This window comes from Catharus ustulatus, chromosome 3, assembly GCF_009819885.2.
Source record: "Catharus ustulatus isolate bCatUst1 chromosome 3, bCatUst1.pri.v2, whole genome shotgun sequence".
NCBI classification, from domain to species: Eukaryota; Metazoa; Chordata; class Aves; order Passeriformes; family Turdidae; genus Catharus; species Catharus ustulatus.
Window position 1 is genome coordinate 57,772,777 of NC_046223.1, and position 14,436 is coordinate 57,787,212.

Consider the following 14,436-nt stretch of genomic DNA (forward strand, 5'->3'; position numbering starts at 1 on the left):
CAAAGATCTTACAGTGTGACTTTTACTTATAAATTACTGCTACACTGTATTTTGCCAATACACCGTATCCAAAGTTGTGCACTTAAAATCATAATAAAACATTTTTATCTAACCATTAATTTTAATGTTTAATATTTTAAATAGCAAATCTGACTGGCCTTTAGATTTCTACCATGGAACAAAAACTTCCAAGTTTTCTTTTCTGACTACCAAAACTACTTAGGTTTTCAAGAATTACTCTTGCTTTTGATATTACGAATGTTTCATAAGGAAGTAACTGTTATTCCAACGGTGTAATTTAGTTGTAAGATATGACAGCCAAGTTCTGATAAGACATGAACAAGGACAGAAGGAAGGCAAGGACACAACTCTGCCTCCTCCAGTGATTATAATATAAAAAACTGTCTAATAAAATTTTATGGAGAGTTGCACATTTTTATAATAAAATATATTCTTGAAACTGTTTTGAGGTTAGCCAAACATCTCATTAATGATATTGTCTAAAACAAAGTAAAATGCTCTGCATTTCAGGAAGGATTTGCCCAAATCATCCCTCAACACACAGTCCCTAAATGGCTGCATCCTCGCTGCCTTCCCACTTGAAATGCACATGTAAAACACTGTACTCAGATCTGTATTTTGTACATGGGCTGTCTTTCGGTCTCACCGCTAATCTCTGATGCAAGGGCTCTCTAAATTGCCCCTTTTTGCTCTTCTGACGATTCATTTCTTTTCCTCTAAATGCCTAATTTTACACCTGCTTTCAGTGTGGGGTCATAATATTTGCATGTTCCTTCTCAGCGTACTTTAATTCTGAAGATTTTTTCTGGAGGGAGAAGGTCTGTAAGAGTAACCCGGATATCCAAAGCCCCAGCTCACACTTCCCACCAACCTTTTACCTCTGCAGAGTTTAAACAGCCCCAGTAGAAACCTCAGTACCCCAGAGGCCCTTGCTCAGAAGTCCTGCTATAAGCTTGAGGCACGGAGGATTCGTTGGGGTTTGAGGCTTTTTTGGTTTATTTTTCTGTTTTAGTTCTTAATGACTTTAAACCGCCCCTCCCTGGGCCTGCAGAGGGCGCTCGGAGCGCCCGGCCGGGGCCATGAGGCGAAGCCCCGCCCCGTCAGCGCTGGCCAATCAGAGGCCGCCTGCCCCACCACAGAAGAGCGCGAGCCGAGGAAAGCCGAAAATCTTCGGCCATTTCCGTCACCGGAGCCCGATGATTTCCGACTGCGCCCGAAGCCAGCGCGGAGCCTCTTCGGCAGCTTCCGGAAACCCGGAAGGGAGGCTGCCAAGCGCGTTCGGGCGTCTCCGGCGCGGCAGTGACGCCCGGGCGACAGGAGGAAGGCCGCACTCCGACCCCAGCCAGATATGCGGCTGCTCTCGCGGGCCCTCCGCGCGGCGCAAGGCTACCGAGCCGCCACGCTGGCCCCTCGGAGCCTCCGCGCAGCGCCGGTGGCACGCCTGAGCGGGCGGCCCGGCCTGGAGGAGCTGTTCGCCGCGCCCTCCCTGCGCCGCCTGCTGGAGGCGCGCGCGCGGGGCGAGGGCGGGGCGGCGCCGCAGCTGGCGGCGCGCGTGCGGCGGCTGCGCGACAAGGAGCGGGAGCTGCGCGACACGCGGGAGCTGGCCCAAGGTGCGGGACGGGCGCGCGGCCGCGCTGCGCCGCGCCGCGTGCGTGACGCCACCGGGAAGCGGCCGCGAGGGGGCGGGCGGAGAGAGGGTCATTTGCATACGCTGGCGCGATTGGGCGAGCGGCCCGGGGGGCGGGGCGGAGGCCGGCGCGTGGCGCCGCGCACCTGCCGGGGTGGCGGCTGCGCGCGCGGGGGGCGCGCCCCGGTGGCGGGAGAGCGGCGCGCGTGTCAGCGGGCGGAGGGGTGACGGCGACACACGTGTCACCTGCGGGAGCCCGGGACGGCCTCCTCGGGCCCTCCGCAGGCCAAGGAGCAGCCCGAGCAGAGGTCGGCGGTGCGAGTGAGTGGGGAAAGTGCTTCCGCCGGCGTGGGAAGTGCTGATGCTGGAACCTATTTCGTATAAAATAAAGATAACTAATCAGGGATGGACAATTTTTGAGGTTTTGGTGACAGGTTTTTTTAATCCATCTTTCCCTTGTTGCCAAGACAACCCAGTCCGTCTACCTGTCTCCGTTTTGGCAGTCATAGAAGTAAGCACCTGAATTTGCTGTCTCCACACTCTGATTAGACCTTGTGTGTCAGTAGCTGCACGCTCTTATTGCTGCCAAATAATATATTTTTTTTTTTACCCAGAATCAAACTTTGTTTTGATAGCAGTTAAAAAACGAAAATGTAGAAATGGAGTACTTTAGGATCAGTAAACAGTTGTTAGATTATTAAGTATCCCCTAGAACTGTAGTATTCAGATTTTTGAATACAGTGATAGGGGTACAAGTCCTTTTAACAACGAGTGCCAGTTTAGGAGCTGCTGTACTCTTTAAATCCTTTATGTTCTTGCCATACTGAAATACAAAAAATAGATTTTTAGAGCCACAGAATGGCTGATGTGGGAAGGACCTCTGGACATCACCCAGTCCACCCTCCTGCTCAAGCAGGGTCACTCACACGCTGCTCAGTGCTTGGCCCAGTTGGGTTTTGAGTATCTCCAAGGATGGAAATTCACAACCAATCTGTGAAACCTGTGCTACTGTTTAATCACTGGCACAGAAATCATTGCTTTTTATGGTTGTCTAGGATTTTAGTTTTTGATGTTTTAACAGAAATTCTTTTATTTCAGATTTTTCTCATGTCTTATACCTGCCCAGGATTAGAAAACACTGAATATGTAGTTAGAATCATCTTTACAGACCATATTAGTAATCTGATTTTCTGACAGGTTTAGTGTTTTGGGGTAGGGAGGGGTTGTATGGTAATTTGGTTTTGGTTTGTCTTTTTGTTTGGGGGTTTTTGGGTTTTTTTTTTTTTTGGTAGAGTAAGTTCTTCATGTGGTCATTTTTTCAGAAGGTTTTCACAGAATGGCACTGATATGAGTCTGAGGATTAACAATACTCAAATCTTTCAGATGAGAACGAAGATTTCCGGAAACTTGCAGAAACAGAAATTGCTTTCTGTGAAGAAGAGATAGCTGAACTGAAACAACAGGTTAGATCCCCTAATAAAGCACCTGTTTCCTTGTCATTCTTAAATTAACAAAGCCAAATTGTCTTCTTGGGGATGTTAGAACTAGGTGATGTTTAAAGCCCCATCCAACCCGAACCTTTCTGTTATCCTTGTCAAGATGTACATGATAAGTTTTTCTTCTCTCCTCGGTGCTAGTTATAGTCCTCAATAACTATAGTTAATAATAATAGTATAGTCTGTTAGCTAAGGAAAATTTAAAAAATCAGGTGCTATAAAGACATCCTGTATGCAAGTGCCTGTTTTTACCTGAATGTTTCAATCAAAATATCTTTTTAAGTAGCTGCTATAGTTTGTCTTGTCTGGGTGTACCTGTCAGACCTACATAGTATCACTCACCAGTGGTTTTGAAAAATAATTAATACTATGTAACTACTTTAGGCTGCTACTTTATATAAATTTTACAGAGTATCTATGTCATTTAACAACAACAAAAATCTTTCCGTAAACAGACTGTTCTAACTTAAGATTACTGTAGAAACTGCTATGGTCACATTCTTTATCCCTCCAACAACAATACAACAGTCACTTTGTAAATATTTTTTGTAAATATGATTCTGCCAAAAGAAGTCATCATCTGTGGAAAGAAACATCACCTAATGCTAGTACAGGAAGAGAATTTAAAAGCATTTGCAAATCATCCAGAATTTTGGCCTAGCATGCAAAGTTTTTTTGGTTTTGGTATTCTTCCTTCTGCAAATCAGGCTCTTCTTTTTAAAATAAATAAACAAATAATACATTTGTGCTGTTGTTGAAGGACTCTGCTCCTGAACATCCATACATTCTTAGTTCTACAGTTGAGATGGAATTAAAGAGGAATCTGGTTAGAAGGGAGATACTCAGTTCTCTTGCAAGAACAGGTGTGTATCTTGTGGCTTATCCTCACAGTGCTCCTGATGGTTTAAAAACTTTTGTGAAGTTTTGTGGCTCTCAAGAGAAGCCTCTGTAGCTCCTGTGACCATGAACATTCCTGCAATGCAGCATCACTCTTACACACCTTTGCCTGTCTGAAGCCTGCCCTCAGGGCAGGAGAACACAGCCTAGATCAGTTACAGACTTGTCTGGTGTTTTACAGGTGTGGATAGCAGTGTCAGAGAGGAGTCTTAGCTGGGTGCTTTTGTATTCACAGATAGTGTTGCTTTTGATTCCTTCAGAAGAAACAGATGAGAGTGATCTTGTCATGGAAGTAACTGCTGGAGTTGGAGGGCAGGAAGCCATGCTGTTCACCTCGGAGATATTTGATATGTATCAACGATATGCTGCTTATAAAAAGTGGAAATTTGAAATATTAGAATACTTTCCCAGTGAAATAGGTCAGTAATGAAAATACTATAACTTCTTAACTCAAGTTGAAACACTTGTTCATATGACATTTTAATTTCCTAAGTAAAGGAAGCTTATTTGCACTATCTTAATTTTAGAAGTGGAATATTGTTTGAATGTCTGAGTACAGTTCTCCTCAGCTTCTGTATTTGGACATGAAACACCATTTCAGAAAAGCTATTAAAATACGGAAGTGCTACAGTCTTTTAGTAAATTAACTTCTACATTTTAAAACAATAGTTCTAAAGACAAGAGCTTGGCAGGAAGAAATTTAGAAAGTGGTACAGATATGTTTACCTTTTTTTTTTTAAATACAGGTTGTGTAAACTTTATTTGGCTACACTGTTCTACTTAGTTACCTAATGTTGTATTTATTGTTTATAGGCTTGGTTGGTGGAAGATTGAAAAATCTGGTTTTTATTATGTATCTGTTGGCATAGAGGAATCAGTTTGCTTAAAACAATCCATGGAGTTTAATCCAAAGCATCTTAAATTTATTTGTGATCGTATCTCACCTATAATAAAAGGGAATGGGATATTTTGATATAACTCATCTGTAACAGCTGTTAAAATCTGTATTAAAATTTGATCTTAAAAAGTGGTATATTTGGAAACTGTTCGAATAACTTTTTAGAGTTCTTAGCAAGTATCTTATTTCAAGTTGATGAACATCAACTTAGGCTCCCTTCTAGAGTGGCTCACTCCACTGCTAATGATTCAATTAATATACTTTTTTTAAAATTTTATGACACTTGCATTCCTTATTTTCTATTATCTATATTTTTTATATCAATAAACTTCTTGTAGGGTTAAGAGCTCATGGGCCAAGTAAGCTGTTTTCACAGTTCAAGTGGAGATAGGGATGAGAAGCTTCATATTACAGTGCGTCTTGTTGCTGAAGGAGCAAAGTAATGTTCATCCCCATTCATGACCTGGCAAATGCTTTGCCAGAAGCTGAACCAGTTCACCCTTCAAGGCCAACAGAAATCTGTTTACTTTCTTTTTTTTTTTCTTTTTTTTTTTTTTTTAAGTAAATGGAATAAACATTGTACAGGTTAGATGGGTGTAAACAGAAAAGAGAAAGGGTCTGGGTCTTCTTTTTTTCACGTACTAAGGGGAGAGTTGCCTTTCTGTTGATGCAACACTTGGATTGGGTGAATCCCAGCAGTCTCATACACTTCACCTTCAGAGCACTGTTTCAGTCAGCTTAAGCAAGGCCTGTCTCACCTTCCAGCCAGCTGTGTGTTTTTTCTTTCTCAGCTCTAGCAGTTTTGAGGCCACTGTGCTAACTGGATCAGTCCACTGATTTGGCTTAAAAGCCCTGTTATGGAATAGTTACGGAATAATATGGAATATGAGTCAGGTGTGACTCAGCTTACAGTCCTGTGATTAGAAGAAAAAGAGAGTTAGGCTCAGCAAGCCTTTTGGTAAAAGCCTAGTCCTTGGACAAGGAGCCCACACACTCAAAGATATTCTCATTAATGCCTTAAATGGGAAATGGAACTAATATGTTAACCTGGTATAATCTATCCCTATTTTCTCTTTGAAAGAGCTAGGTTTTTTTAATGGCTGTGTGTTTATTTTAGTCTGTTTTGCTGAGAATTTGTCTATGCACTGAAATTAATGTTTAGGATGTGAATCTTGGGAAAAATAAAGGCAGCCCTAGCTTTTGTCAGCCTCATGCAGGTTATTTTTTGATTTTTCATAACCACTTATTATCCAAACAGATGCTGTAAATTAATTGGGAGGTAGGAGCGCTGTACATGGCACAGCCAGTGAAATTGATGTTTGAACCCTCAGGTTCAAAGTGTCTGTGCTGTGCTGAGTAAGAGTGGAGCTAAGGATGCTTGTGACACTGGGCTGTTGCAGCCTACCCACATTCCATTTTTATTGATCACATGAGCAAAAGCAAGGTCCTATATTAAAATGTAAGACTCCCTTATTTCAGAGAACTCCTGAATTTGAAATCTGAAGGTGAGCATGTGTAAATAAGGTGAATGTTAAATAAAGCTGCAATAAAATACAGGTTACAGTCCACTCTTAAATTACTTTATTGACCTACCCCATGGGATGCCACTGTGCAAGAAGAGCATGTTGAAGATTCAGTGTGCATGTTGAAGATTCAGTGCACATGTTGAAGCATAAACTCACATGTCAGTATTTATCCACTTCTCACCCTGTAGTGGCAGGCAGAGACCCATTTGTGGGATTTTCCCCAATCTAAAATGCCACATAAAAAATGATAGATTGGGACGTTTTATATGAAATGGGCAAACACACAGTTGTCAAGAGCTAACTATATTTAACAAGCATACAATATGTCTGCCAGGGTAAAAGGTCTCTCAAAATTTCATTAGATTTGGCTGCAGTTCATAATAAACCTGTGTTGATAATACTCAATTTGAAGCAGTATGATCGTAATTTCACAATTATAAGCCGCACCATTTTGACTAAAATTTTGCTCCCAAACCAGAAGTGCAGCTTACATTCAGGAGCGGCCAATATATGAACAAATTTTAGAAATTTCCCAACCTGGAAGTCCGAGCCAGCAGCAACCCTGAGCCGAGCTGGAGCCCGCCCGGCCCTGGGGGGCAGGGCAGCGGCAGCACAGTGGCAGCGCTGCCCGGCCCTGGGGGGCGCGGCGGCGGCACTGACCAGGCACGCCCCTCTCCCTCTTCCAGTGGCACCAACCGGGCACGCCCCTCTCCCTCCTCCGGTGGCACCGGCCGGGCAAGTCCCTCTCCCTCTTCTCGGCGGCAGCAGCCGGGCATGCCCCTCTCCATCTTCCCGGCGGCAGCAGCCAGGCACACCCCTCTCCTGCTTCCTGGTGACACCGGCGGGCATGCTGCTCCCCTGCCTCCTGGCAGCAGTGGTGAGCGGGGCTGGGGCTGCTCCCTGGCAGCCGCCCCAAGCAGGGCCAGGCCAGTAAACCCCGTGATCCCGTGATTCTGTTACTAACTTTGTGAAAGTTGCACGTGGATCCTCTCTGCGAAAGTGCGACTTACAATCCGGTGCGGCTTATTTATGGAGGAAAAACGAAACGTTGCCGACACCCTGGAAATGCAGCTTGTAATCGTGAAATTACTGTACTTGTCATGTGAACCAGTTTTTTGGTCATCTTATTCTAAGCACTGTAGGCACGCATATCACTACAAATTTTAAAAGCGGAAGGACAAAAATGATGTGAAAGAGAAAGCCAAACTGCCTCTTCCTATCTTTCACAAACATGACTGTAAACCAATATATATTTTAATAAATTATGAGTGAATGAACGTGTCCATGGAGGTGAACAACCAAGCCTGTGTTCTAGCAGATGATTTTTTCCTGCTATGCAGGGCATTTTTGGATTCCATGTTGTCTTCATTCTCCTTTTTCAAAAAGCTGCTGTCTTGACCCTCTGGTTGAGTTCCTTGGTCTGAGAGATAGCCTAAACCAGTATTTCTGAGAATTATGTGCCTCTTCTTTTCCTCAGCTGTGGTTTCATGTTGCAAGGCTTGAAGAGCAATACTCTTTCAAGGCCACCTGTGTCTTCTTCAGTCATTCCCTTAGCACACCATCCACTGTGCTGAGAATGGGATTTGGAAATTGAGCTGCATTAAAAATAAAAATGGGTGAAAAGTTACGCTCATTTATAATACCATCACTTCTCTAATCCTTCACTTATACTGCACACCAGCAAACAAGGAAGATCAAGAATATAATAAAATAGTAGAGCAGCAAACTTGTGTCCCAAAGCTGTGATTGCTATGGGCTTGACTTCCAAGTTCCAAGCTGTTCAATGCTTGTAGGATGTTGCTGTGAAATGTTTTGATGGAGGTATTGGTAAGAGATGCAGGAACCTGTGTTCTGTTTGCTCCAGGAAAAAATATATATAAGTGTATATAAAATGTATAAAAAATGAATATAAAAATTAAATTGGATTCTAAAAAAGAGAATTTGACAGTTCTTTCCTTTTTGAGGCAGTGTGTGAGTAAATATGCGTGGCTTTAAGATTTTTCTTGCATTTTTGGTGTAATTTTGCCCAAGTGTTTAAATGGTAGATTTCTCATTTTAAGAAGCAAGTGCCAGTGGTGTGTAAGTACACTGAAATATAACAGCATAGTACCAGCAGTTCCTAAAGTTTGTCAACTGTTTTTCTTCTCTGTTTAAGGTGGCCTAAGGCATGCAGTAGCCAGTATAGCAGGTGCTGAGGCTTACAAATACATGAAGTTTGAAGGAGGAGTGCATCGTGTTCAGCGGGTACCAAAGACAGAAAAACAAGGTCGCATTCACACGAGCACAATGACTGTTGCAATATTACCCCAACCCACTGAGGTAATGTTTATCTTCTAGTATAACAGACATTACCAGGAGCAATATTTGATACCAAGTGTTTTCTGCCTCTCTTGATATTCTCACACAATGACTTTTTAAATCTTAATTTTAACCTAGGTCATATTTGTTATTTTATTTTTATCACAGGGATGAAATAAAGAATTTCTGTCTTCTCTAATAATCCTAATCTCAATAAAGTCACTGACAGTTTACTTGACTATGACTTGAAAATTCACAGTGACTGTCTTGCATCTTTTTCGGAAAACTACATTTTCTATGAAGTAACAAAAGACTGAATCATGACTGAATCATTTTACCAGGCTCATAGATTACTTCTTTTAGCACTTCCTCTTTCCCATTTTTGTAGTGTCATCACTTGTGTGTTCTAAAGTGTACAATAATTCAGTTTTGCTATATTTGCTTGCTTAAAACAGTGGGTTAAGAAAGCTTTGTTTTGATCTTAGTTTCGTGTTGACGTATCAGATTGTCAAAGATGTCTTGAAATTGTCTTACTCCCTCCTCACAGAGACTATTGCTCCACTCCAAAGCCAAAAAAGGGAATGTCTGCAATTTCGTTTGAAAACCATCTAATCAAACTCAAATATTGGTTAACTCTGCTGGAAGAGGATGCAGAGCTCTCAGAAGAGAGGAAAATTAGTGCTAAGCGATGGTTATGCATTTGGCTGATTTCTGGGGTTCCATCGTGATGCATTCCAATCTGATTAGCAAGATTTCTTAATATGTTTATAAGGGGATTTGATCTAGTATCCATAAATGTTCAGAAGTTTGATCTTGCATGAACATGCCTTCTAAAATAAACTGACTGCATATTTGAGATCTGTTGAGAAAAAAAACAACATAAAATGCTTTTTTTCTCTTTTTCTGTCTCCCATGACAGATGAGGCTGCAAATTAGTCCAAAAGATCTACGGATAGAAACAAAGCGAGCTAGTGGAGCTGGAGGCCAACATGTCAATACCACAGATAGTGCTGTTCGGATAGTTCACATTCCAACAGGTGTGCTGCTTCATTCTTTCCTTAGTACAAGATCTACATTCCAAAACTGCTGTCAGAATTTATTTTGAAACAATGGTTTTATTTTCAAGCCTGGGCAACAGTAGGCGCAGAGGTTTTATGTAGTTCTTATATCTATTCATACTACTCTAAATGCGTCATCTTGTGCCCACTCCAGTTTTTAACGGTGAAGACTACTGGCTTCAGTAGGTAAGCTATTAATTTTGCTATTAAACATGACATTCTAAAAGCATTCAGATCAGATTCTACCAAGAAATTGTATTTAAGCTTTCAAATAATGAAAATTACACCAAAAATGGAGTAGGTTGAAATCTGATTTGAGTTTTCTTGACAAGTCTCCAGAAGAGAGATTGTACTATTTTTGTATTAAAACATGACTTTTAGTTGCAGAGTCTGCTCAGGATGCCAGCTCCCATTCGTCTGCTGGCTTCTTTCCCGTAGATGACACACATAATTAGGAGGCCCATCCCTCTGGCTCAGGTTAGGAAACATTGCAGGGATAAGATACACTCTCAAACACTACCTGATTTTAGCTGTTGTATGGGGGCTTTTTATTGCCATTCCTAAGCCTTTTACTTCCCTTTGAGCAATTCACAACAGCCTTCTTGGCTTTCATTGCATTTTAACTTTTCCTCTTCTCTACCGCAAACATTAGTCAGGCTTTACAAGGTTTCAGGATAATCCCATGCACTCTTTATCTTCATGTATCCAGATTTTTGCCACCCATTGCTTTGTATCTGCTTAAAAGATCAATCCATTCTGCACTTGTTGCATCACCATAGTAAAGCAGAAGACAAGTAGTGGAGAGGTTAAAATTCACTATATGGTGACAAATGATACTCCGGTTTAAAAATGTTTTGGATTGCCTGTATGTTTGAATAAAAACACAGCAAACTAAAACTAGATTTTGCTGATGGCAGTTATTAGGCATATTATAGAAATCTTAAAGTGTATTGCAATTTTTTTGCAGTTACACACAGTTAACAGAGGAGTTCATACCTCACATTAGTTCCTTTATCCTGTTCCACCTTTCCCTTCTTCATTTCTCTGATTGCTCTTTCTTTTAAATTGTCCTGTTACTCCTTCTATTTCTCTCATCCTAAATCTTTTTATAAACCTTCACTGTGATCCAAAATGTTGTTTATAAATAAGTCTTTCAAAAAGTAATACTATGTAATCTTATAAAATCATCTTCTAATATTACCAGAGCTACTTAATGAATCCAAATAACAACTTAGCTTGTACTGCATTTCTTCTCCCTGCTCCTTTTTTGGGTTTTTCATTTCTTACCTTTAATTGTGTGTTTTGGGATGACAAAGCACACCCTTTCATTTTTTAAAATAAAATAGTGCCCATTTCTTATATTCTGATCATATTCTAAGCGCTCACTATCTTGTGTATTTTAGTGTTCCTTAAATCCTACTTTTCCTGGAACTGTGGCCAAAATTTGCAAGTAATGAAGGTGTCTTTTATAAGTCAGATCACATCACATATCTTTTATTTCATTATCTGTCTGATGTCCAGATGAAATAAATTTCCACTGAATTAAATTTCTTGTCTTATGGCTTAAAACACCTGTACAACTCAGCCTATACTTCTCTCCCAGAATGTGTTATTACTCATTTATAAACCTAGACTTCTAAATTCCCAGTCCAAATGTAACAGCCTAATATAACATATAAAAAAATCTTCCAGAAATTGCAGAGCTCTTTTAGTATGTGTTAATCTTAAGTACTAAATGTCACGATATTTTTGACAGGGATTGTGGCTGAATGTCAGCAAGAAAGATCCCAAATTAGAAACAAAGAGAAGGCTATGCAAATGCTATGTGCTAAACTATATAATGCCAAACTAGAAGAAGAAACCAAAAAGAGAAACAGCGCTCGAAAGATTCAAGTAAGTTTCATTTAGTTGTGATATAATTCTGTACAAGTGTATGTTTTTAGGGTAACACCTTTGTTGAACAGCAAGTATTAAATGGAAATACAGAGCAACAGGAGCCCAGGAGGACTTACATGAGGCAAAAAAGTCATAAAATGATAGAATGGTCTGGGTTGGCAGGAACCTTAAAAGTAATCTAGCTCCAGCCCTCCTACCATGTGAAGGGATGCTTTCCACTAAGTTCTCCAGTCTGGAGAACAAAATTTGTGGAGTCCCCAGGCTCCCTGAACAACATTACATTTTACTTCAGGCAATAAAGGTCATATATTAGCCAGACTTAAAATTTCAGTAGTATGTAAATCCTAAAGATCCAGTGAAACAAACTGGTTTGAAGCATGAAGAACCAGAATAGTATTAAAAAAAGATGCAATAAAATTGTTCTTTTACATCTTTGAGAAAAATCACTGCAGCTGTTGAAGTGATCTGAGTACTACGTAACTAAAACAAATTTTGTCTAGTCATATGAGGCAGAGAAACCTTTTGCTATATATGCCTAATCAATATTTCGTCATTTTTGTAAGATGATGATGGTGATAAACTGATTCTTCTTGTTCAATAGGTTGGGACTAAAGGAAGATCAGAGAAGATCAGAACGTACAACTTTCCACAGGATCGGATTACAGATCACAGAATAAGCAGATCAGTGCATCATGTTGAGTCTTTCATGCTAGGGGAAGAAATGCTAGATGAAATGATACAAACTCTGAGAGAATATGCTGATTATGAATCTCTAATGGAAATTATTTCAGAAAATGAAAAAAATAATTCCTCCTGAACATTCTTCTTTCTCAGGCCATTACAACAGATGTAGACCTTGGTCTGCAAAGAATCTTCTCAGAGCACTACCCAGAAAATGGAACTTCTTTTCAGATAATGAAAAACATCACAACTTGTTTCTTCATGAATATTTAACAGTTTTCTTACTTGCTGAGTAAAAGACTTTATTATCTTAATATATGACATTTTTGCTGCAGTAGTCCTTTTGAAAAGTTTATTTGACTGCGCCAGAAGTAATAGCAGTTTTAAACTTTTTCTACTGAGAACTGATGCACCACTCTCAAAAGGTATGCCTGTATTAAAAAAGGAGTTACTCTAGTTCCAGCTTTCATTTGAACTGTGGCTTAACCATCATACAACAATGTGAAATAGCTTACTTGAATGAACAAAAAAAAATCCTGTTTTGTTTGAGTGATTAAAAAAAAGTGATAAATAAATTACCCCACTCTACCTATCCACATATTTATTAATCACTTACATGTGTCATGGGAAAGGGAGTCAAAGTGTATCTTTGTCATGTTTTCGAGGCCTCCTGGGCCTTATTTATAAACACAAAACAATATTTATAAACACAAATGGAATATCCCTCATCTGAGGAAAAAAAAGCCATGGAAATTGAGTGATGAATCATATGAATTGGTTTTGGAACAAATATTTCTGTTCTTGTGTCAAAAATTAAAATAATTGTTACAATATTGTTCAGCTGATATTTTAGTATCCACTTCAGTTTCCCCTTCATAGTTTTAACTGAGTGTCCAAGTTATTGATCCTCTTAAAGTTATGTGCTGTGACCGGCACGTACTGGTTTTGTCTGTTCATTTAACAGCATTTTAAAACATTTGATACCTTTATCAGCTTTTCTTCTTTTTTTTTTTTTTTTCCTAGTAAACACTGCATGGTAACTATGATTAAGTTCTAAGTCTTCTAATTTAAAGATGCACACATTAGCTTCAGATAGAGAATGTCTGTGTGCATAAGATGAGGCATACATATTTCCTATTGGTAAGCAAGAGACTTAGGTGTGTATTTACTAGCAGTTTTATAACTCCAGACTGAAGTCTTCATTCTTACCAGATCAGTGTTGTAAATGAAACAGTAGAGAGCACTTGTGACAGTGCTGCTGACATGACTTAAAGCCAAGCCAAGTGATAGATGGAGTTTGCTGTTCAGCTTCGTATTCCTCCAAATAAATAAGGGCCATTGACCAAGTCTATGCACTGGACTGCTGCCTGAAACATAGGTGATTGTTTAGGTGTTTGTCCCCCTAGAACTTCCCTGATCTTCCAGCTTGTAGCCTGTCTGGCCAGATCTTGCCTCCCGGTTCTCATCTGGCTCTTGAACAAACACTCTGTTGTTGCCTTGCAAGTGACCAGGCACTGATCATGTGAGAAAAAACAGACATCATGTTGTGGCAGGAGGCTGACAGAGGATTTCCAAACCTGGCATCTGACAGTGCTGTACATAGGGGAACCTTGGCCTCTCATGGCAAGCTTTACTGTGTAAAAGACTTGAATTCCCCTGTTTGCTCCGTATTAATTTTAATGCAAGGGATGTTGTCTCTACAAATGCAGCCTCCTTGATCTGTGAGCCTTTCCAGCAGGGCTAGGGATTCCTGCACTAGTGTCCAGTCAGCCCAGTAGTGCTCTTGCTTGCTCTGCAACCACTGGTAGCATTGGTCATATAAAATACAGTTCTTTTATGGGGAGGAGCCCAGATCCACCACCAGACTTGAATTACAGAATGGGTCTGGTTGAAAGGAACCACAGTTCCGGTCCAACATCCCTGCTTAAGCCTGGTCATCCTAGAGCACATGGCACAGGGTTGCATCCGGGCTGTTCTTGAATATCTCCAGTGCGGGAGAGAATCCTTGCCCGGTGGAAGAGCTTTGCACATTCGGAAC

At 40.7% G+C, this 14,436-nt stretch overlaps 1 protein-coding gene across 1 annotated transcript; it reads left to right on the forward strand.

The window, feature by feature from the left end:
- The first annotated feature begins 1,861 nt into the window (after positions 1-1,861).
- Positions 1,862-12,996, forward strand: MTRF1L (mitochondrial translation release factor 1 like). The gene is made up of 7 exons (XM_033056452.1): positions 1,862-1,969; positions 3,032-3,111; positions 4,277-4,460; positions 8,621-8,784; positions 9,683-9,800; positions 11,578-11,714; positions 12,319-12,996. Exons 3-7 carry the CDS (start codon positions 4,328-4,330, stop codon positions 12,532-12,534), a joined length of 768 nt encoding a protein of 255 aa, XP_032912343.1. The 5' UTR covers positions 1,862-1,969; positions 3,032-3,111; positions 4,277-4,327; the 3' UTR covers positions 12,535-12,996.
- Positions 12,997-14,436: the final 1,440 nt, after the last annotated feature.